The sequence below is a fragment of the Homarus americanus genome, unplaced genomic scaffold (assembly GCF_018991925.1).
Source record: "Homarus americanus isolate GMGI-L3 unplaced genomic scaffold, GMGI_Hamer_2.0 scaffold51476, whole genome shotgun sequence".
In the NCBI taxonomy this organism is placed as follows: Eukaryota; Metazoa; Arthropoda; class Malacostraca; order Decapoda; family Nephropidae; genus Homarus; species Homarus americanus.
Window position 1 is genome coordinate 2,880,778 of NW_024736148.1, and position 25,788 is coordinate 2,906,565.

At 39.8% G+C, this 25,788-nt stretch overlaps 1 protein-coding gene across 1 annotated transcript in view; it reads left to right on the top strand.

Annotated features, from left to right (window-relative positions):
• Window positions 1-25,788, top strand: part of LOC121872045 (probable ATP-dependent RNA helicase DDX56) — a 56,728-nt gene that overhangs the window by 21,693 nt on the left and 9,247 nt on the right. The window contains exons 5-10 of the mRNA XM_042374710.1: window positions 8,471-8,627; window positions 8,956-9,059; window positions 9,407-9,586; window positions 10,502-10,783; window positions 24,548-24,725; window positions 25,401-25,556. Coding sequence (XP_042230644.1) covers window positions 8,471-8,627; window positions 8,956-9,059; window positions 9,407-9,586; window positions 10,502-10,783; window positions 24,548-24,725; window positions 25,401-25,556 — 1,057 coding nt within the window. The remainder of the gene's footprint in view (window positions 1-8,470; window positions 8,628-8,955; window positions 9,060-9,406; window positions 9,587-10,501; window positions 10,784-24,547; window positions 24,726-25,400; window positions 25,557-25,788) is intronic.

Genomic DNA, 25,788 nt, shown 5'->3' on the forward strand with positions numbered 1-25,788 from the left:
TATCAAAATTCTAAAAATCTTGATAACATACCTCGAAACTTATGTTAACCAATGGAATAATAAAACAATGAAAAAATATATGAAAATAATGGTGAAAACTAAAATGAGAGTAAAATGTTTTGGGGTAAAATTCTAGATACCTTATTCCCTTTATTTAATTATTTATTTATTTAATTTTATTTATTTTTATTTTTTCAATTTACCAGCCTTTTTATTGTGTATTTTTTTTTTTTTGCCAATGTAAAGTGTAAAAATGCATGACTTTACATTGTCAAAATTATATCTTCTTTTGTCTTTTTTCACTTTTTTTTTGTTTCATGTGTAAGGTCAATCAATTTTAGGTATTACAGGTAGTTCTGCTATAACGCGATAATTGTGTTCTTGTAAAATATCGTGTTATAGAAAATCGCGTAATAGAAATAACAGGGCTTATGGAGAAAATAGGGTTAGGTGCAGATTACTCGAAATCGAAAAAATTTAGTAGTTAGCCTAACACAAAGGATAGCACAGCCTAAATAAATGTTACATTCATATCTAATAATGAAATCATACAGTAAATGTAACACTTTACCTTGAAAAAATATGAATGTAACTTGAATGTAACTTGATGGGGGAGAAGGGTGATTTTGAGGTTGATAAAATCGAGCTTCTCTTCAAGTGTTATATCCTTTCTTTTACGATCATCACCGGGAATTCTATCACCAGAACGCTTCTTGGAGATATTCTTCTTTACCATATTCACAGTTAATACCACAAAATTGGAGAAATAGTAAGCAAAAATCGCGTTATAGCAAACAAGTATTCGCGTTATACAAATATCGTTCCTAATTCATAAATCGCGTTAGAGCAAATTCGCGTTATCAAAACACACGTTATAGCAGAACTCACTGTATATACAGTAAACCCTCTATAACTCGGCATAGATATGGTCTCGGAATGTATCAGTATAACTCGAGAAAAGCCAAGATGTATAAATTATCTGGTGAAATCTCGGCATATCTGGCCATCTGCACCACGTACCACGCATCTGTGTCACCTACCATGCTTCTGTGTCACCTACCATGCCTCTGTGTCACCTACCATGCCTCTGTCACCTACCATGCATCTGTGTCACCTACCATGCATCTGTGTCACCTACCATGCGTCTGTCACCTACCATGCCTCTGTGTCACCTACCATGCCTCTGTGTCACCTACCATGCGTCTGTCACCTACCATGCCTCTGTGTCACCTACCATGCCTCTGTCACCTACCATGCATCTGTGGTGCTCACTCCACTATGGCCCGTGTCACCCACCATGCTGTCACCCACCATGCCTCTAGGTCACCCACTATGCCTCTGTCACCCACCATGCACCAGCCACCTACCATGCATCCAGGTCACCTACCATGCATCTGTGTCACCTACCATGCCTCTGTCACCTTACCATGCCTCTGTCACCCTACCATGCCTCTGTCACCCACCATGCATCTGTGTCACCTACCATGCATCTGCTGTGTCACCTACCTCATGCATCTGTGTCACCTACCATGCCTCTGTCACCTACCATGCCTCTGTGTCACCTACCATGCATCTGTGTCACCTACCATGCCTCTGTCACCTACCATGCCTCTGTCACCTACCATGCATCTGTGTGTCACCTACCATGCATCTGTGTCACACCCACCATGCCCTGTCACCTACCATGCCTCTGTGTCACCCACCATGCCTCTGTGTCACCTACCATGCCTGTGTCACCCACCATGCCTCTGTGTCACCTACCATGCATCTGTGTCACCCACCATGCCTCTGTGTCACCTACCTTGCCTCTGTGTCAATCACCTACCATGCATCTGTGTCACCTACCATGCCCTGTGTGTCACCCACCATGCCTCTATGTGTCAATCACCTGCCATGCCTCTGTGTCACCTTACCATGCCTCTGTGTCACCTGCCATGCCTCTGTGTCATCCACCATGCCTCTGTGTCACCTGCCATGCCTCTGTGTCACCTGCTATGCATCTTGTGTCACCTACCATGCCTCTATGTCATCTACCATGCCTCTGTGTGTCACCTAAGTACCATGCCTCTGTGTCACCTACCATGCCCCTCTGTGTCACCTTACCATGCCTCTGTGTCACCTACCATGCCTCCCCTGTGTCACCTAACATGCCTCTGTGTCACCTACCTTGCCTCTGTGTCACCTACCATGCATCTGTGCCTACCTCACCATGCCTCTGTGGCCACCTGCCATGCCTCTCGTGTGTCACCTTACCATGCCTCTGTGTCACCCACCATGCTCCTCCTGTGTCACCTGGCCATGCCTCTGTGTCACCCACCATGCCTCTATGTCACCTACCATGCCTCTGTGTCACCTGCCATGCCTCTTGTGTCACCCACCATGCATCTGTGTCACCTACCATGCATCTGTGTCACCTGCCATGCCTCTGTGTCACCTACCATGCATCTGTGTCACCTACCATGCATCTGTGCTCACCATGCCTCTATGTCACCCAAGCCATGCCTCTGCAGGCCACCTGCCATGCCTCTGTGTCACCCAATTGCCTCGTGTCACCTGCCATGCCTCTGTGCCACCACCATGCCTCCCTGTGTCACCTGCCATGCCTCTATGGTGTTACCCACCATGCTCTGTGTCACCTGCCATGCCTCTGTGTCACCCACTGTCAGTGTCACCTACCATGCATCTGTGTCACCTACCATGCATCTACAGTGGTGTCACCTGCCATGCCTCTGTGTCACCTGCTACCATGCTCTATGTCACCTGCCATGCATCTGTGTCACCTACCATGCATCTGTGTCACCTACCATGCTCCTATGTCACCCGCCATGCCTCTGTGTCACCTGCCATGCCCCTGTGTCACCCACCATGCCTCTATGTCACCACCATGCCTCTGTGTCACCTGCCATGCATCTGTGTCACCTACCACATGCCTCTGTGTCACCTCCACCATGCATCTGTGTCACCTGCCATGCCTCTATGTCACCTTACCATGCCTCTGTGTCACCTACCATGCATCTGTGTCACCTACCATGCCTCTGTGTCACCTACCATGCTCTGTCAATTACCATGCATCTGTGTCACCTTACCATGCATCTGTGTCACCTACCATGCATCTGTGTCACCTACCATGCCTCTGTCACCTACCATGCCTCTGTCACTCACCATGCATCTGTGGCCACCTACTCATGCCTCTGTCACCTACCATGCCTCAGCCACCTACCATGAATCTGTGTCACCTACCACATGCCTCTGTCACCTACCATGCATCTGTGTCACCTACCATGCATCTGTGTCACCTAACATGCATCTGTGTCACCTACCATGCCTCTGTCACCCACCATGCCTCTGTCACCTACCATGCCTCCTCTGTGTCACCTACCATGCCTCTGTGTCACCTACCATGCCTCCTGTGTCACCCACCATGCCTTTGTCACCCACCATGCCCTGTGTCACCTACCATGCATCTGTGTCTCACCTACCATGCCTCTGTGTCACCTACCTTGCCTTGTGTCACCTACCATGCATCTGTGTGTCACCTGCACCATGCCCTGTGTCACCTGCCATGCCTCCTGTGTCACCACCCCACCATGCCCCTGTGTCACCCGCCATGCCTCTGTGTCACCTACCATGCCCTATGTCACCTGCCATGCCTCTGTGTCACCCACCATACCTCCTGTCACCCCGCCATGCCTCTGTGTTACCTACCATGCCCCATGTCACCTACTCATGCCTCTTGTGTCACCTACCATGCATCTGTCACCTACCATGCATCTGTGTCACCCACCATGCATCTGTGTCACCTTACCATGCTCCTGTGTCACCCACCTGCATCCGTGTCACCTACCACATGCCTCCCATGTCACCCACCATGCCCTGTGTCACCCACCCTGGGCTCCATGTGTCACCCACCATGCATCCGTGTCACCTACCATGCCCTGTGTCACCCAAGTACCATGCTTCTCTGTGTCACCTTGCCATGCCTCTGTGTCACCTACTCATGCCTCTGTGTCACTCACCATGTTTCCCTTGTGTCACCTACCATGCCCTGTGTCACCCACCATGCCTCTGTCACCCGTCAAGTGCTCTGTCACCTACCATGCCCCATATGTCACCTACCATGCCCTTGTGTCACCTGCCATGCCTCTGTGTCACCTACCATGCCTCCCCATGTCACCCACCATGCCTCTGTGTCACCTGCCATGCCTCTGTGTCACTATCATGCCTCTGTGTCACCTGCCAGCCTCGTGCCACCCCACCATGCCTCCCCATGTCACCTACCATTCCCTGCATCACCTACCATGCCTCTGTATCACCTTCCATGCATCTGTGTCACCTACCATGCATCTGTGTCACCTACCATGCATCTGTGTCACCTACCATGCATCTGTGTCACTTACCATTCCCCTTCATCACCTAACATGCCTCTGTATCACCTACCATGCATCTGTGTCACCTACCATGCATCTGTGTCACCTACCATGCATCTGTGTCACCTACCATGCCTCTGTATCACCTACCATGCCTCTGTATCACCTACCATGCCTCTGTGTCACCTACCATGCCTCTGTATCACCTACCATGCCTCTGTATCACCTACCATGCCTCTGTATCACCTACCATGCCTCTGTGTCACCTACTATACCTCTGTATCACCTACCATGCCTCTGTATCACCTACCATGTCTCTGTATCACCTACCATGCCTCTGTGTCATCTACTATACCTCTGTATCACCTACCATGCCTCTGTATCACGTACCATGCCTGTGTCACCTACTATACCTCTGTGTCACCTACCATGCCTCTGTGTCACCTACTATACGTCTGTGTCACCTACTATACCTCTGTGTCACCTACCATGCCTCTGTATCACCTACCATACCTCTGTGTCACCTACCATACCTCTGTATCACCTACCATACCTCTGTATCACCTACCATGCCTCTGTATCACCTACTATACCTCTGTATCACCTAATATGCCTCTGTGTCACCTACTAAACCTCTGTATCACCTACCATGCCTCTGTATCACCTACCATGCCTCTGTGTCACCTACTATACCTCTGTGTCACCTACCATGAGTCTGTATCACCTACCATGCCTCTGTGTCACCTACTATACCTCTGTGTCACCTACTATACCTCTGTGTCATATACCATGCCTCTGTATCACCTACCATGCCTCTGTGTCTCCTACCATGCCTCTGTATCACCTACTATACCTCTGTATCACCTACCATGCCTCTGTATCACCTACCATGCCTCTGTATCACCTACTATACCTCTGTGTCACCTACTATACCTCTGTGTCACCTACTATACCTCTGTGTCACCTACCATGCCTCTGTATCACCTACCATGCCTCTGTCACCTACCATGCCTCTGTATCACCTACCATACCTCTGTCATCTACCATGCCTCTGTGTCACCTACCATGCCTCTGTGTCACCTACCATCCCTCTGTATCACCTACTACCTGTGTCACATACCATGCCTCTGTATCACCTACCATGCCTCCGTATCACCTACCATACCTCTGTATCACCAATTACACCTCTGTGTCACCTACCATGCCTCTGTGTCACCTACTATATCTCTGTGTCTCATACCATGGCTCTGTGTCACCTACTATACCTCTGTATCACCTACTATACCTCTGTGTCACCTACTATACCTCTGTGTCACCTACCATGCCTCTGTGTCACCTACCATGCCTCTGTGTCACACATCTGTGTCTCACCCCTACCATGCTATCTGTCACCTACCATGCATCTGTCACCTACCATGCCTCTGTGTCTGCTCACCATGCATCTGTGTCACCTACCATGCCTCTGTCACCTACCATGCCTCTGTGTCACCTACCATGCATCTGTGTCACCTACCATGCTTCTGTGTCACATACTATGATGCTTTTTTTTTCCTGCATTGCTTGTAAGTGTTTCTTTTTTACAGTTAGAAATTACATTTACACATACAGTACAGTATATGGGTCGATAATTTTTTATTGTTGTATTTTTGTAAGGGGGGGGGGAGTGCCTCGATTTGTCAGAATTTGGGATAACTCGGCAAAGCCAGAGCCCCATGTGTGCTGAGTTATCAAGGGTTTATTTTAGTTGGTTTTATATGAAAAAATGAACTGGTTGCCGAAAAATCTATCCGAAGAAAAAATGTATATAGCGTGGCTCTTCCGTGCAAGAAGGTCACAACTAGCCCATGTGTTTCGGGGTACAGGTAGTTCTGCTATAACGCGATAGTAGTGTTCTTGTAAAACATCGTGTTATAGAAATTCGTGTAATAGAAATAACAGGGCTTATGGAGAAAATAGGGTTAGGTGCAGATTACTCCAAATCGAAAAAAAATTTCGTAGTTAGCCTAACACAAAGGATAGCACAGTCTAAATAAATGTTACATTCATATCTAATAATGAAATCATACAGTAAATGTTACACTTTACCTTGAAAAAATATGAATATAACTTGATGGGGGAGAAGGTTGATGTTGAGGCTGAGGAGTCATGAAACATCAAGCTTTTCTTCAAGTGTTATAGCCTTTCTTTTACGATCACCACCGGAAATGCGATCACCAGAACGCTTCCCAGAGATATTCTTCTTTTCCATAGTCACAAAATTGGAGAAACAGTAATCAGAATTCACTGAGGACACTTAAAAGCTTCACGTGTTTCAAACAAAGTGTGGAGTAAACAGAGCGCGCGGGTCTAAAACGCTATGTATTTTGTTTTTCTCTTATTTAAAATTTTACATTTTACATATACTGTACAGGTATACTGTATACATAAATATTACATAAATTATTTCTGCAATTCTTCACAAACAAAACACATAAATCAATTGAACATGTGATGTCGAACGTGAACTGTAAACACTGCATAACCCCGCACCAAGCCACAATGTACAGTACACTTTAAACGCTACTTATTTTGTTTTTCTCTCTTATTTAGAATTTTACAATTAACATATACTGTACAGGTATTTCTTCACAAACAAAACACATAAATCAATTGAACAAGTGATGTCGAACGTGAACTGTAAACATTGAGCCAAGCCACAACACTGTACAGTACACTTTAACACTTTAAACGCTACGTATTTAGTTTTTCTCTTTTATTTAAATTTTTACAATTTACACACACACACACACATATATATATATACCTGTATAAGTAAATTGTAATTTACATATTATTCATATTATGCTAGAGCGCCCACAAAACATGAGAAACGTTTGAGTCCCCCAGTAGAGCTGTCCGTTCTCTATGCACTCCAGGATGTCCGTTTTCTTTTTGTGTACTCGCTCAGGGACTCAAGTATTTCTGTATATGACACAGGATGATAAGGGAATTTGAATTTATTTGTTTATTTATTTATATATAATATACTGTAATATATTAAATATACTGCAAGTATTTTCTTTAATTTATATACGTGTTTCGCGAAAAAGGGAGGCTACATTTATGGTGATCGTTAAGGACCAAACTCCGAATCCATGACGTGACTTCTGTTCATTATTTATATCCTAAATTTACCATTGTAGGTAGTTTCAAGAATTAATGCAGTCATTTACTGAATATTCTTTGCAAAAAAATAAATTTTAAATGAATTATTTATAAGAGATAAGTATTATGATCAGTAAATATACAGATATGCATTACTGACCACCTCCGAACACAAGGACGGCTAAAAATAGCCACAGGCGGTCACAGTCAAGGTCACTTTCCCTTTCTTGTCACTGGCAAATGGGGGTGGGGGGGTTGATAATAGCAGCTGTGTTTATTACGGTATGTTAGACTGGTTTATAATACATTTTTATTATTTTAATATACCGGTAATCTTCATTTTAATCCAGCTTACCAAACGTAAGTTTCAGTATAAAATAATTAGTGGTACTGTAGGACCTTGTGAGTGGTTTACTGTATACATAAATATTACAAATTATTTCTGCAATTCTTCACAAACAAAACACATAAATCAATTGAATATGTGATGTCGAACGTGAACTGTAAACACTGTGTGTGATGTAGAGAGAGCGCGGGTGTAAAACGCTATGTAATTTGATTTTCTCTTTTATGTAAAATTTTACAATTTACTTATAATATATAGGTATACTGTATACATAAATATTACATACATTATTTCTGCAATTGTTCACAAACAAAACACATAACTCAATTGAACATGTGATGTCGAACGTGAACTGAAGCCACAACAACCGTTCGAGTGGAATCGCGTTAGAGCAAACGAGTTCGCGTTTTACAAATATCGTTCCTCAATTCATAAATCGCGTTCGAGCAAATTCGCGTTGTCAAAACACGCGTTATAGCAGAACTCACTGTACTTGTTATAAATAAGGCGGTGTGTGGGAGTGTTATTACCAAATATTTAATATGCAGTAGATAGTAAAGAAATTTTTCTTATCATCAGGAAGTTACTGAAGTGAAATTAATCTCGGTTTCAGACAGTTACCAAAGATCTATCAGTCCTTTGTAACGAGTGCCACAATGTGGGATGACGTGAAGAGGCTGAAGAAGCTCGTCCTTAACAAGGCTGTAATCTTAAGGCTCGAGGAACCTCCAGTACCGACCACTGCCCAGCTTACGCAATATGTCATTAAGGTTAAAAATGGAAAATTTGTATATAATTTCTTAATACTTCATTCATTGTGAAACCTCAGCTTCTACTAAAACAGGTTATCATGCTTATGCAATTACTGTACAGTACTGTACTTTTCAATGAGGCTACATTTTAAATGCTAAACTGATTCATTTACTCCATGTTTATGAAGCGAAGAAATAAGTTGAACTCTTTGGTATATCCATAATTCTGTTTTTCCATTTCACAAGTTTTAAGTGCTTACTTCATTCAGTTGTTATAATATATCAGAATTTTTCATCTTATGCTATCATTCAGACAGTTAACTATATAGTATCATTGCTCTTCCAGCTGAATGTGATGGACAAGGTTATCTTGATCAATGTACTCTTTCGCCTAAACATGATCCGTGGGAAGACCATCATCTTTGTTAACAATGTTGACAAGGGCTACAAGTAAGTTCTGTCAAATATCAAGTATTATAAATAAACTCTGTGATGTCTTAGACATGCCCTACATTAGTAAAAAAATATTTGAGTTTTCTCTATGAGTACAATAGTACTGTATTTTAGAGAAGCATTATGCCCTGCCAGTGAAAGTGTTCTTTGGTAAGGTAAAATTAATTATATGACACTCAGTACTGTACCATCAGCAAGTCTCATAAGTGGCTGATTATCTAGGGATGTTATACCTATTGTATTTTGGAGTTTGCTACAACCTAAACAAAAGACGGAGGTGGCTTGAGACAGGGTGCATGTGATTTGCAAACATATTTCTTGTAATGAATTCCTCCTGCCCCCAGGCTGAGAATGTACTTGTCACAGTTTGGAATCAGCTCTTGTGTGCTTAACTCTGAGATGCCGGTAACCTCCAGGTGTCACATAGTAGAACAGTTCAACAGCGGCAAGTATGACATCATCATCGCCTCAGATGAGCAGAGCCTTGAAGATCCAGAATCAAGCAAAAACAAACACACGAAAAGGTACAAATTGTTTATAAAGTACATGATGTTGTGGCAAATTTACTTTTGATTCTGTAAACAGTGTGATGATGAAACAAAACACTTGAAAAAAGTGTCTGATGAAACCTGATTTCTGTGTCAAGAAACGTAAAGGTGGAAAATATTGAGGCACTATAATGACAGTGGGTTATGATGAATGAATAGATAAATCCCTTTCTTGAGGCTCTTGTTACTCTTGATCCAACACAGGCATAATTTATGGGAGTAGGGTGGATACCAAATGAATTGGGAAGATTCAGAGGTTTATTCACTTAATATGCATTGGTAACACACACACACACACACACACACACACACACACACACACACTCACTCTTACTTTAATAGATATGTGGGTAAGTAGAGATACGTATAGATATTGATGGATAAAAAAATTCTCATTTGGAATCTTATTACTTGACAGTGCTAAAATTAATGGATCAAATTCAATATAGGATCTTTGATAGTTATTGCAAGGGGGTGTTGTTAATTCATGGATCAAATTCAATATACAGTAGGATCTTTGATAGTTATTGCAAGTGGGTGTTGTTAGGTGTGGGGATGAATCAGTGTTTTATTATTAAACTGTAGTGACACAGGAAAAGTACGATTGATGTTTAATGCTAAAAATGAGATGAGTACCGTATACAAATTGTCAATTTTCATGTTTAGTCTTTCTCTGTTTGTTTCTTTATTTGTCTGTCTTTCCATCTATTGATCTATTAATGTCACTATTCCCAATTCGCTGAGTGTAATAATTACACTACATTACACAAAGTCAAATGTAAAAAAAATTTAAATAATAATAATAAAAAATTTTTTTGGTCTTGTGGATGAGGAAATGGAATCATGTGAAGTATAAAATCATTAAATACAATCTTGTAAATTTATCAACAGCAAAAGGAAAAAAGACAAAGAATCTGGTGTGGCCCGTGGAATTGACTTTCAATTTGTATCCAACATCATCAACTTTGACTTCCCTCAAAACGTAGAAGGCTACATTCACCGCGTAGGACGAACTGCTCGAGGGAATAACCAGGGCACAGCCTTGTCTCTGGTGTCTGTTGGTGAGATGGAGAGTTTCAACAAAGTAGAGACCAAGCTGAAGGGTCTGATGCCCGGGACTGAAGCAGTATTTAAGGACTTCAAGTTTGACATGAAACAACTTGATGGGTTCAGGTACAATTTTGCTGTGGATACATATAGTTCCCTCTTAGTTCTCCATTTTTTACTCTGCTCTTTGTCTAAATGTTCATATCCACTACTGATAGGTAATTTATCTTTGTAACACTTAACTAGTCATGTTATTAATGCAGAATCATGCTTCAATTTCATATACCATTGTGGATTGTGTTATTCCTCCTGTGAGTTCACTTTTTTCTAGCTCCTTCAGTTTTCCTGCTTCTGCTGATATGTTGTTCCTGTAACCTACTAGAATTTTGTTATCAAACTGAAATATAACTTATTTACAGTACAGTAGAGTGAAAACCTTTCAAATTCAGAATTCCAAAAACTTGTTCTATCTGAAAATTGTCATTACGCACTTAAAATTAACTTGATACAATACCGGCATTTCACTCGAATCCAGACCTTTTAGGTGTAGTGCAGAATGATCATGGATTCTGCCATGCTTGTTTAGATTAACTTTTTGGGATGTTCTTGGTTTGTGTGTAAATTTTTTCATCATTTGTTCCTTATATGTCCTAATAGTGCCTTCCTAAAGACCTACAACCATACCAACCCCCATTTTAGTGGTGCCTTAAAATGTAAACATATTTTTGCTGTTAATTGTTCAAAAAGTGGATATACAGTATTATTCGAAGGCAAATGTATTAAATTAGCTGGTTATTTAATTTTTAATCTTAAACATAATAGGTTTAATCCTGAGCAAGATATTGTGCAAGTGAAGTTACTAGTAAAACTTATAAAGGAAAACCAAAATACAGTATACCCTCCTTAATTTGACAAAAATAGGGCTCTGGGTTGCTTCAATTACCAAAATTCCGAATTAACCAAGTTTTGAATATTTTGACTACAGTCAACCCTCACTTTACGCGGTCCCACATTCCGCGTTTCCACGTTTACGCGGTGCCCTGCCAGAACCCAGGATGCTCACATTCCGCGGTGGGTGTACCCCTTTACACGGTGAAGTATAATTTTTTTTAATTTAGCTCATAAAATTCATACAAATTATCCGGCCAGAATATAATTTACATTGCTGGAATTCTTACAATTTGATGATCATTTTGAATATAAACATCATAGATTTTGCATTAGACATACAAATTTTAGATATAATGTTTACTCTTGAGTAAATATGTTATCTTTTGTGCAAAATATATGATATTTATATTCAAAATATTCCTGGTCTTACAAGGAATCCAGCAATGTCAATTATATTATCCTAACTTTAGTCTGATTTATTATTTATTACTAAAAAGGTAAACAGTCTGGTATTCCCACACATTTATCTAGTAGGGACGTTGGTGGGGAGGGAGGGAGGGACCGGCGACCGACCATCTGTTACCGTGTGAAGAATTTTTTTTTTTTTATTAACTGAAGATTTTTATTTTACCTCATAAAATTCATACAAATTACCCGGCCAGAATATAATTTACATTGCTGGAATTCTTACAATTTGGTGATCATTTTGAATATAAACATCATATATTTTGCATTAGACATAACATTTTTAGATAAAATGTTTAATCTGAGTAAGTATGTTATCTTTTGTGCAAAATATATGACGTTTATATTCAAAATATTCCTGGTCTTACAAGGAATCCAGCAATGTCAATTATATTATCCTAACTTTAATCTGAGGTATTATTTAATACAAAATGTTAAAATCTAAATTTTTCACCCAACATCTCTTGAAGGGAGGATTGGTGGGGGGTGGGGGGGAGGGTTGGGACTGACCGCGCGGTTGGAAGAGGGGGGGAGGCAAGGTGGGGTACTTTGATTGACAGATAGTGTCGTGAAGAATATTTTTTTTTTTTATTAACTGAAGATATTTGTTTTAGCTCATAAAATTCATACAAATTACCCGGCCAGAATATAATTTACATTGCTGGAATTCTTACAATTTGGTGATCATTTTGAATATAAACATCATATATTTTGCATTAGACATAAAATTTTTAGATAAAATGTTTAATCTGAGTAAGTATGTTATCTTTTGTGAAAAATATATGACATTTATATTCAAAATATTCCTGGTCTTACAAGGAATCCAGCAATGTCAATTATATTATCCTAACTTTAGTTTGAGGTATTATTTATTACTATACCTGGTTTTCCCCCCAAAATTTCTCAGAGAGGGAAGAGCCGGCAGTGTAGTGTGAGAGGGGGAGGGAGTCGTGTCCATTATTTGAATGGACATTAACTTGGCGACTGTATTTCTCTATTTCTCTTAAGTATTAATTGTGTGCATGTACCATCATAAAATTAAGATGTTATTTTTACTACAACATAGTTATGTGTCGTCAAAAAGTGGAGTTTGGGGATCGGCCTGGACTCCATTTCAATTAATCCCATATGTTATGTTATTCACTTTACGCGTTTCTCGCTTTCCGCGGTACCCTCCGGGTTACATTAACCGCGTAAAGTGAGGGTTAACTGTATTCGACAATTTCCGAATTTTTGTGTTCAATTAGTCATTCTTTTTCTGTTCAGTTTTTGCGCCTTGCCTTGGCTACCACTGAAAATAATACATTTATAATTACTGTGCAAACATAATTTTTTTTTTTAATGTACTGTACAGCATGTTGGCATTTTTGCGGCCGGGACATGGAGCCATTCGTTCTGGAGACAGTAATTTCTTTTACCTGTATTATGTATATGTGTGTATGTGTGTGTTTGTCCGCACACACACACACACACACACACACACACACACACACACACACACACACACACACACACACACACACACACACACAGACAGAACACACAAATAAATAATAATGAGAAAATCCTTTCACAAATACCCTGTAATCAGAAACGACAACAAAATGTATTAAAAATGTGAGTCTACCCTCAACTCAACTCCGTGCTTTGTTATTAAAGTTAACTTTACTGAACTTCAGTATGCAGATGACCTCACCCTTGTTGCTCACACTGAACATAACCTACAGGAGATTCTGAACACCTATGCACACGCGTATGCACACTTCAGCCTTGAGGTGAATGTACGTAAGACTCAGATTCTCTTTCAACCTGCCCCTGGTTCAGACACATCTCCACCATCCATCCAGCTTAACGGTACTACCCTCTCTAATGTTGCCCACTTTCGGTATCTCGGCTCCCACCTGTCTACCACCGCAGACATCAAAGAGATTCAGCATCCGATCAGATGTGCATCTCAAGCCTTGGCAGACTCTGAAATTCGTGTCTTCAGCTGTAGGGAGCTGAAATTATTTACAAAGCTGCACGTATATCGAGCAGTGGTCCAATCCCCCCTGCTTTATGGCAGTGAGACATGGGTCACATACAGGAGGCACCTCAAGGCCCTTGAAAACTTTCACCAACGTCGTCTACGTTCCATCCTCTGAGTTCGCTGGGAAGACGAGAATAAATGCCAGTATTCTTGCTGACACCAACTATAGAGCATTGAGGCTACCATTATCCATGAACAACTATGTTGGACTGGCCATGTTACCTGCATGGACGACAGTATACTGCCAAATCAGCTACTTTACAGTCACCTGATGAATAGTAAAGATAACGCCGGCGAGCAATTGAAAAGGTATAAGGATAGTCTTAAGACAAACCTGAAAAAGTGCCAAATCGACCCCCTTACCTGGGAGTCGATTACTCCACATCGTAATGCTTGGAGGTGCACCACACGAGAAGAGTCAACACTTTCGAGTTAACCCGACTGCAAACTGAGGCAGACAAGCGCCACCGCCGGAGAGATGCTGCCACTGTCCCTCCCACAGTATATGGAGCCCTCTACATGTGCAACGAATGTGAACGACGCTGCGGGTCCTGTATCGGCCTCTTTAGTCACCTCAAAACTCACTATCCTAGGTGACATCCCTAATACCCCATATCATTGTATCATAGCTGGATGATCGTCATACTCGATTCCGAGTGACAGCAAAGTAGTAGTAGTAGTAATAATAGAAGTGTGTCTGTGCGGATACACACACAGACACATGTATGCAATACAGGCAAAAGAAATAATTGTCCTAAGGACAAGCACAGAAAAGGAATGTACAATTTTTGCACACGAGTAACCCCCTCCCCGGTCTACAAATGATATTCGCGGATTTGGCTATTTGCGGCCATTTTGAGAAATTAACCTCAGCAAATTTTAAGGGCACGCTGTACATACAGTAATATTAAAGTAAATAATAAAATAATAAATAAATGTAACACTGTACGGTGAGCTGACTAGACAAGGGGTGAGGTGACGAGATGAGAGCCGAGTTGATGTGACAAGGCACTTAAACAGCACACACATTAACAACACTACTAAACCATTGTCTTAACATTTTAATATCCATTTTCTATTTTAAAATTAATTGATACATGATGGCTTGATTTAGCTCCTTTTGCACTTAGACAGCTGATCAGTGAATAAACCAGGGCATATTGAGACACATTATGTAGTACAGTATACCGTACTCTTGATTTAACGGAATCCGATATGACGAACTCTCGGTTTAGTGGAAGAAATTTTTTCCGTTAATACACTCACACCTATGAAGACACCTCAGACACATGATATGTACATAGACACCTTAAAAACATTATTCATGGCTTGCCTTAAACTAGGGAGTTCAGTGTTAGTTCTAAATTTTTTTTATAATTTCCAAACTTTTTTTTCCAATTGATAGCTGCACTTTTTTTACTTTTTCCCCCACACCACTACCTTTCTGAAACTTCCGAGAGACTTTCGGCATGATGGCGGCAGGACACAGACTGAGCGGAAGTAAACAAACCCCATGGGCCAAGTGGCGCATTTGGCGCAGAATTTAATGGAATCATGCTCGATTTAACGAACTAGTTTGCTAAATCGAGCGAAAATAACGGGAATTCGACTTAGCGAAAATTTCGATTTAACGGAAAGGGGTGGCTCGGATTAATTTGTTAAATTGAGAATATACTGTACACTACAATAATATTTATTAAGTTTTGATAAATACGGTACAATATTATTTACTAAATGCTCTAGACTGATCCTGTGGTAGGCTCCAACTCTCTTGAGCAGTGAAACAACAGTGCTTGGGAGATGGTTATTGCTGGCAGGGAGAGCGGGAGCGATCAGCTGCTACTGCTCTGTAAACGAGACTGGGAATATGAGGCATTGAGTGCAACAAAACACCGAGTGCCACCCCCCACCCCCCCCCAATTAAAGTATAGTATTATCTGTACTCCCAAACCTTTCCTCTATCTGCAAAAACACAAACTGTCCCAGTAGCACAATACAGTCAGTTCTCAACTTACGACGAGGTTAGGGACCGACGACCAGGTCGTAAGTCGAAAATGCGAAAATGATACATAGAAAATCTAAAATTAGTGTCTCTTTTTCTTTTCAGCACCACAAGAACTCTTACTTTTACACTTGCTAATCATTTTAAAGGGAATTACAAACAAAAATTTTGTCAGTACACAGCTCGATCACTAACGTCGGGACTCGAAAATACGTAATTTGAAAAATATTTTATATGACTGCAGCGGTCGTATGTCCGGGTGGTCGTAAGTCGAGGAGTACCTGTATTTGTAAGGCTGAGAGCCATATTGGTAAAGGTAGGTAAAAGTGCCTCTACAGTACGTGATCTGTGCATTGAGGCGGACTGAGGGACAGAAGGGGACAAGAGCCCGCGGCCCCCCAATTGTAGCCTCTCTTGCTCATGGCGACTCATTATTTTCCAGTTTATTAGGTAATGGGAGTCCTTGTTTCTACAAAAATTTCATAGGAATGCTATATAATAACACCTGAACCTTTTTTTTTTCCCCAACTGGCAGAAAGGATGGAGTGAGGGGCATTGAGAGAAATATAAACAAAACAGAGAGAAGGGAGGACGAGGAGGGTGGGAGTGAGGGCTGGTGGCACGTGGTGTGGTGTGTCATGTTCTGACCTGACCAAGTGACAAGTCTTATTACACCAAAGGGGGGAAAGAAAGGGAGGAGGCAGTGGCTGGGAGCGAGGGTGGGTGGTAATCTTGGTAATGTAAGTCATTGTTTACTGTAATTTTTCTAATAATAACTAAGACTTAAGTACCCTCATTTTTTATGATACTTTTTGGTGCTTGGCCCCCTGTCGAAGTTTTGGTAGTACCCTGTACCTAGTATTGTTTGCTTTTATGCAAACAGTACAATAACGTTGACTTTCTGGTGTGATCTTAATAGTATTGCTTCCTGGTAATGAAAATTATACTGCAATAATGCATATTAATGAAACTGCAAACACTACCCATCAAAAACAATAAAATTTTTACTATAAAAATCTTTTTAATTGATATGACTTCGTATCTGTGAGACCAGCTTTAAGAGCTCTACACACTGCCACTTGAATGAACTCAATATCTTCATTGGTTCAAAAGTTGCATCATATTGAATTTTTCCAACTTTAAGGGCGTTCTTCTCAATTGTGATTTTTGGCGTTTGGCACCTTGTTGCACTTGGCGCCTCATATACAGTAAAGCCTCCGATAACAACAGTTCAACCAACAGCTTTTCATATTTAAAACCCTAGTTAATTGAGGACCCAATTCAATTTACGTCCTTATTTCATTCGTATTTACGACCAAAATATAGTAAAAATAAAATAAAATTACATTTTCATATAAATAATAACTAAATCCCGATATGTATTATAAAAAAAATTACTGTAAAAAAAAATGAAGAGCACCTTGTGCAAAGAAGCTGCCTGGCTAATGAGTGGTAAACAATAGTCGGAGCTTGGTGGGCTGTATGTTTTCACGCATCTGGAACAGGAACAGGAAAAAAACTTTCTCAGGTTTCTTATAGCATTTTTGCATCCCTATTCAACATGCACAAGTGTTGGTAGTGTTGGTTCAAAAGCTAATAGAAAGTGTATAAGCTTAGCCGAGAAACTAGATGTGTTAAAACGTTATGTAAAAGGTGAGAGGTCTGTGGATATTATATGGAGCAAGCAATGAACATATTTTCAGAAGTGGATCCATTAGCAGAACAAAGCATTAAAATTTAAATAAATGCAAATGACCTCTACATAAGGATGTATAATGAGAAAAGAAAGCAGCTGTGCAAGGTTCTTTCGACAGCTTTATTATTCGAAGGCCTAAACCGTCGACTTCAGCTACACCATCAAATTCAGCATCATAAGCAGCTTCAACAACAACTTCAGGTTCAGTAACAGTTTCAGCAACAGCTTTATGAAAAGCTACAGTTTCAGCCGGAGTTGAACCTGATGACTTTGTCATCTGAGTAAAACTCGCACTATATTCATTGGCTGTCCTTATGTTTTAGATTTTACCACCATTGGTGAGTATAATTTTTGTTTTACATTCGTAAATATTATTTAAAACATATATGAACAGTAAATAAGTGTTGCTTTCATATTCATATGTACAGTAGATAAATGACGATATGTTTTCACATGTACGCACTTACTGTTCATACGTTGGTGTTCCCAATCGTCTCACCTTATTTCTTTACCATTAGTGGATAGCTACTTCCAGTGTTCCATTTATTAACATTAAATAACATTACTTAAAGCATACATACAGGTATTAATTTTTTTTAAAATTAAGTTCACTACAGCTACAACCAGGGTCTTATTTTCTTCATTTTCTCGTGTAGAACTATTTTCCTGGACTCATGGCTGTAAACACAAACGAAAACAATGGCGTCCCGTCTCCTCTTGTGTGACCATATTATTATTCATTTATATTGTATAAGGTGCATTCAGAAACATTATTTAAAGAATATCGTTTGCAATTTTCATTAATTGTATTGTTTTGGGGGGAAAAGAGGGTAAAAAGCCACACAAAAGATATGAAAAGGTCACACTTGGGAACGCATCTCATTATTATTGCTTTATTTGAATGGTAATTAATGATTCGCGATAAGACTATTCACCTTACACTGCAATATTGGAGGACACATTAACGTCATTATTCTAGGCTTTACTGTACAGTATAGTCTACATTTACGCGGTTTTTGTTTACGCGTTTGGTCATTTACGCGGTGACTTGCCAGAATGAAAATGCTTTAATTACGCGGTAAATTTGGTAATTTACGCGGCGAGCGGCTGGAGACGTCCAGACCGCTGCGCCATTTTTTACCCACGCGGTCCATTCTTGATCATACGCAGGAAGCGGCGCGGTGAGTGGTGCGCATTAGGCCGCTCTTACATTATCGCTGACGTCATATGACGTATCGGACTGTGATTGGGCCACGCATCCTTACCTCCCTCTGCCGCTAGCTGTGATTGGTCTAATGTAACATGACGTGCCCTGCCACCAGAGGTTAGAAGTTGCTGACCTAGCAGGGCCTGTCTCATTGTTCTCAGTCCGAGTATACAGTTCTCTCTTGTGCCTGCTATTCCCCTCACAACTCACAATGGCTTCCGTGGGACCCCCACCACCAGAGAAAAACATTGAATTACCTGGCCCATTCCATGATAATGTGAAGGAAATCATCGAGTTGGGGGAGAAAATTAAGCTCATCCTTGACAACGACCCAGACAAGCATCGGTATGAAACGTCTAATAACCACCTAACGAAAATTATGGAGCCGTATATCCAGATCTATCTCGACAACATCAATGCTAGTCGTCAACGTAGTATTGAGGACTTCCTCGCCCGCAACCCACCACAACCACAGCCAGCCCAAGTCAGTGATAGTGACAGTGAGAATATGGACTTTGAGGGGTTTGTCAGGGAGATCCTGCAAACCTCTGCGAGTAGTGAAAGTGATTCACTGGAGGGCAACTAATCTGCCCTCTGCCTCGGAACCAGCCGCCATCCATGTGTGCCGACCCAGCTTTTCTACTAGCGTAAGTGTTAAAAAACCTAATATTATTGATATTTCTCTTAATTATTAATTGTGTGTGCATACCATCATAAAATTAAGATGTTATTTTTACTACAATGTACGTATTGTGTCGGAAAAAGTGGAGTTTGGGGGTCGGCCCAGTCTCTATTTCAATTAATTATTTCATTTACGCGTTTCTTGTTTTACGCGGGCCTCCACGGATTCAATTGACCGCGTAAATACAGACTATACTGTACTACAGTACAATAATTCATCTGGGATTGAATGTGGGATTTTGGAGGGAAAATTATTATTTTTCATTAATATTTTATCACCCCAGCATCAAATGAACCTAAATACAGTAATATGGGAATTATGGTGAAATTGCATACTACGGGTATTCTAAAAAGAGTGCGGGAGGTGAGTTGTTCTTTCCCTCCTCCTCCATCACCAGCCACCTCCTCTCCCGAGCTACGCACCCAAGCGTAGTTTTGTACAGTACATACTGTATCTTAATACAGTTGTACCCCGCTTTACGCGGTCAGTTGAACCCACAGGGTACCGCGTTAAGTGAACAACAGAACATATGGGACTAATTCCAATAGAGACTGGCCCGACCCCCAAACTCCACTTTTTGACGACACACAACTATGTTGTAGTAAAAATTTTATCTTAACTTTATGATGGTATGAACAAACAAGTAATATAGAAGAGGTTAGGTTAGGAAAAATAAAGGTTAAGTTAGGAAAAATAAAGGTTAGGTTAGGAAAAATAAAAGTTAGGTGTAACACTTACGTTAGTAGAAGAGATGGGTCGGCATACGGGGATGGAGGCAGAGGGGAGGGAGGGAGGAGGAGGAGGGAGAGGCGAGGCAGGCGGGAGCGGGTGGCGGGTGTGGCGAATCTAAAAATAGCGTCTCGAGCCGGACACTCTGCACGTATATGGGTAGATGAACCGCTTTAAGTGAAAGTTCGGTTCTGGCGAGGCACCGCGTATATGAGAAATCGCGTTAAGTGAAACCGCGTAAAGTAGGGTACAACTGTACTGTACAGTTGTACCCCACTTAACGCGGTCAATAGAACCCAGAGGGTCCCGTGTTAAGTGAAATCCGCGTTAAGTGAACAACAGAACATATGGGATTAATTCCAATAGAAACCAGCCCGACCCCCAAACTCCACTTTTTGAAGACACATAACTATGTTGTAGTAAAAATAACATCTTAATTTTATGATGGTACATGCACACAATTAATACTTAAGAGAAATAGAGAAATACAGTCGCCAAGTTAATGTCCATTCAAATAATGGACTCAACTCCCTCCCCCTCTCACACTACACTGCTGGCTCTTCCCTCTCTGAGAAATTTTTGGGGGAAAACCACTAAATTTTAATAAATAATACCTCAAACTAAAGTTAGGATAATACAATTGACATTGCTGGATTCCTTGTAAGACCAGGAATATTTTGAATATAATGTCATATATTTTGCACAAAAGATAACATATTTACTCAAGAGTGAACATTTTATCTAAAATTTGTATGTCTAATGCAAAATATATGATGTTTATATTCAAAATGATCACCAAATTATAAGAATTCCAGCAATGTAAATTATATTCTGACCGGGTAATTTGTATGAATTTTATGAGCTAAAACAAATATCTTCAGTTAATAAAAAAAAAAATATTCTTCACGACACTATCTGTCAATCAAAGTACCCCACCTTGCCACCCCCCTCTTCCAACCGCGCGGTCAGTCCCAACCCTCCCCCCCACCCGCCACCAATCGTCCCTTCAAGAGAAAGAGTAGGTGAAAAAAATAAATTTTAACATTTTGTATAAAATAATACCTCAGATTTAAGTTAGGATAATATAATTGACATTGCTGGATTCCTTGTAAGACCAGGAATATTTTGAATATAAATGTCATATATTTTGCACAAAAGATAACATATTTACTCGAGTGAACATTTTATCTAAAATTTGTATGTCTAATGCAAAATATATGATGTTTATATTCAAAATGATCATCAAATTATAAAAATTCCAGCAATGTAAATTATATTCTGACCGGGTAATTTGTATGAATTTTATGAGCTAAAACAAATATCTTCAGTTAATAAAAAAAAAAATATATTCTTCACAGGGTAACAGATGGTCGGTCGGTCCCTCCCTCCCCCCCCACCCCCCACCAACCGTCCCAAGGAGATGTGTGGGAAAACCAGAATACTTAACTTTTTTGTAATAAATAATACCTCAAACTAAAGTTAGGATAATATAATGACATTGCTGGATTCCTTGTAAGACCAGGAATATTTTGAATATAAATGTCATATATTTTGCACAAAAGATAACATATTTACTCAAGAGTAAACATTTTATCTAAAATTTGTATGTCTAATGCAAAATATATGATGTTTATATTCAAAATGATCACCAAATTATAAGAATTCCAGTAATGTAAATTATATTCTGGCCGGGTAATTTGTATGAATTTTATGAGCTAAAACAGGCAGTCAGGCAGGGTGGCGGGTGGGGCAAATCTAAAAATAGCGTCTGGAGCCGGACACTCACCGCGTATATGTGGAAAAAATCCGTGTTAAGTGAAAGTTCAGCTCTGGCGAGGCACCGCGTATATGATAAAACGCGTTAAGTGAAACCGAGTTAGGCGGGGTAATACTGTATAATTAATATTCTAATCCTATATCTTTTTCATCTTAGGGGAGCGTCCGGCTAAAGCACAAAATTCGTTAATAATTGATCAATCAATATTTATTTCCTGTCAGTAGTTATGGACACCAGATACATCTAATATACTATAGGACTAGGCGTGTGTCTGTCTGTCTGTCTGTCTGTCTGTCTGTTCTGGGCAGCCGAAACGGCACAATCGTTTTTCATCAAACTTGGTGGAAAAATCATAAAAAATTCGTAGAGTGGAAAAAACCTGGTCCCATGTCGATGGTTTCTTTAGGAAGGCATTAATTAACAATTTTATTTACGATAGAAAATGATGCAAGTCTACGGACTTGGCGCACCCTCATTCGCTGTACGCTAGCCAAGCACGAGCGTTCAAACTTTCACTGGGCATGAAGGTTCCCCTTGATCACTTGTTGTTGCTATACAGTACCCCTGAATTGGTTCTGCCTAGTCCCTAATACTGTACAGTATCTGATTTTTCTCTTATATTCTTATCAATTTTCAAAATCCTACTTCTCCATAACTTCTCGCTAAATTATGTTGAAATTCATTTGTAATATAGGTAATTTACTCTTTGAATGTAACAGACATTTCTGATTATCACTTTTGTATTGGGTGCATGAATTATTATTTTTCCTAACATCCCATTTTTTCCTCCAAATATTTATAAAGATAACTCAGCAAATAATAAACCAAGCCAAATATAAAGAAAATTGATATGTTACATCATACACAGTACGTTATTCTACTGCTTAGTTTTTTTTTTATTAGAATCAGCCCATAAATGGCAGAGCCTTAGGGATTTGAAGGTTAGAAAAACTCGTTCTGAGATATGGGCCAATAAAGGTGGCGTGAGAGTTACTCAAGATCGTACCTCACTCTCACATGTTTGATGGGTTGCTGGCTCATGACGATGGTCTCCTGTGGTTAGCTTGCTGAGAAATGTGCCAGATACTGATTTTTACCAAGTGATTGGTATTACTTTACACCAAAATATTATTAGAAATACTTTTCGACGGGGGGGGGGGTAGAAAAATTATGCATAGGTACATAAATATTACGAATTATGCAATAAAAATACGTCAGAATATAGCCATAGGCAACAGCATTCCTCAGGGATTTTTTTGAATATTTTCTTAATTTTCCAATTTTCATCTGGACACGCCCCTTAATCTATTGATCTATTTCATAATATATTTCTATAATAATAATTGACTTTTTGGAACTGCTCGGTTATTTCAGATTCATTCTGAATTCAAGCCGAAATCCAAATTAACAAGGGTACAGTGCTTATGAAACAAGCTAAGTTTCCCAACCATCTTCCACCCTTGAGTACCCTGAGGCATCTGCCTCAACCACCCTAGATAACCTGCCTATAACCTCTTCCAAGTGTAAACTTTACCAGCATCCCTACAGTGTTACTTTGGAGGCAGAATTGAGGAAGATAATTTGATGGATAAAGAAAAAAATTGTTCTTGTTCTTTATTTCATATTGTTAAATAATTATGTTCAGTACAGTGAATCTTGATAATTCTTGATGTAATCGCTCATAGGAGCGATTGTGGCTGTGCAGGACAATAAGACCCTCTAAGTTCATGCGATGATTATAATTCTCTCAAAACCTGTTGAATACATCTCACATGTAACAGCTGCTGATACATCAGGACACACAGTTTGAACAATATGATCAATGTACAGTACATAACTACAATTATTAAAGTCGTTTAATGTTCTCAGAGTATTCAACAGTTCACCATCACACTCACGTTTTACGGGTCCAGGATTAGACTAACAAGAACAAATACGATGTCCTACAGGAGGAGGCGGTAGTCTGCGGTAGTGAGCCTTCAGTTAGTTTAGTCAGCTATCCTTAGTTGTAAACAGTCTTTTCACTTCTTCCTCACTCCCTCTTACCCTTTCTATTCTGCCTGTATCTTCACTTACACATGTTGCTGGCGCGCACAATTGTGCTTGGTGGTAACACTTGATTTAAGTGCCAGAAGACATCGTGAATTAGCTATAGGTCTTGAGGGTACTGGGCTTGAGTGGTTTTATGGTGTTTATTTTTTCAAGATGAGTATAAATTGATATAAAACCTTTTTTTTTTCACTGACTTCATGTCCATACTTCAACCATATTGCTTTAATCTTTAAAATTTTTATCAATGTTATACAGTATATATTTTATATCCTACATTCCTCTTATTCTCATGTTGGATCAATACAGTACAGTACAGTATTATAGATCTCTTGAAATGATTATGATTTTGGTCTGCATCAGGTATCGAGCTCTTGATGCTTGGAAGCGCTGTACTTCGATTGCTATCAGAGAAACCAGGAAAAAGGAACTTCAGCAGGAGCTACTCAATTCCACAAAACTAAAAAGTTTCTTTGAGGACAATCCCAGAGATCTTCAAGTTCTGAGACACGACAAATCCAAACATGGACTCACACCCATGGTAACTAAGATAGCACTGTACAGTACATGTATTTTTTTGTCACACTGGTTCACATACTATCTGAAACAGGTTAATTTGTACAATTCAAAATTTAGCAACTGAGGTTATGTTGACTTAAAAGAAACAATGGATTTTTGCTTCTCTTATCACTGATTTATGACTAATGCCTTAGAGCAGTGGTTCCCAAACTGGGGGCCATGGCCCCCTGGGGGACCATACAGCAAAATTTAGGGGGCCATAAGCTGAGGCTATGTACACATAAAAATCCCAAGCCCCACCACACTAGAACAGCCAGTCAGCAGCTGAGCCAGCCAGAGATATGGATTGGGAGAGGGGGGCCATGGATAAGGATCATATATGAAAAGTGGGTAATGATCAGAAAAAGTTTGGGAACCACTGCCTTAGAGGATATGGAATTTGATAGACGAGCATTATGTGTGTGTTAAGACATGTCTTAATGTTAGCTGAGACTTTTTTTGGAGGTAGAAGGATTTTAATGTAAAGAGATTTAGAATGTTATAAAGAATCCCCTGAAAATTAGACAGCAGCTTATGTCACTGAAAGATTAACCAGCCTAATGCTAAACTAACCTATTCTTTGTGTGATCTGTTGTGCTACAACCAAGTAGTATGCATTAATAACTCTGTTTTTCAAGTAGTGTATCTTGTCCTTTAGACTCATCTGAAGCATGTACCGGAATACAACATTCCTGATAACCTACGCAGAGTCTCCAGGATATCCAAAAAGATCAAGGGCAACAAAAATGCCCCGAAAGTTAAGTTAGACAAGAACCAAAAAAAGCGTGCCACCAAAACTCAGCTGAAATATAAGGTAAACATTATTATTATTATTATTGTATTTTGTTGTTATTATTATTATTATTATTATTATTATTATTATTATTATTATTATTATTATTATTGTTATTATTATTGTTATTATTATTGTTATTATTATTGTTATTAGTTATTATTATTAGTTATTATTATTAGTTATTATTATTATTTAATATATATATATATATATATATATATATATATATATATATATATATATATATATA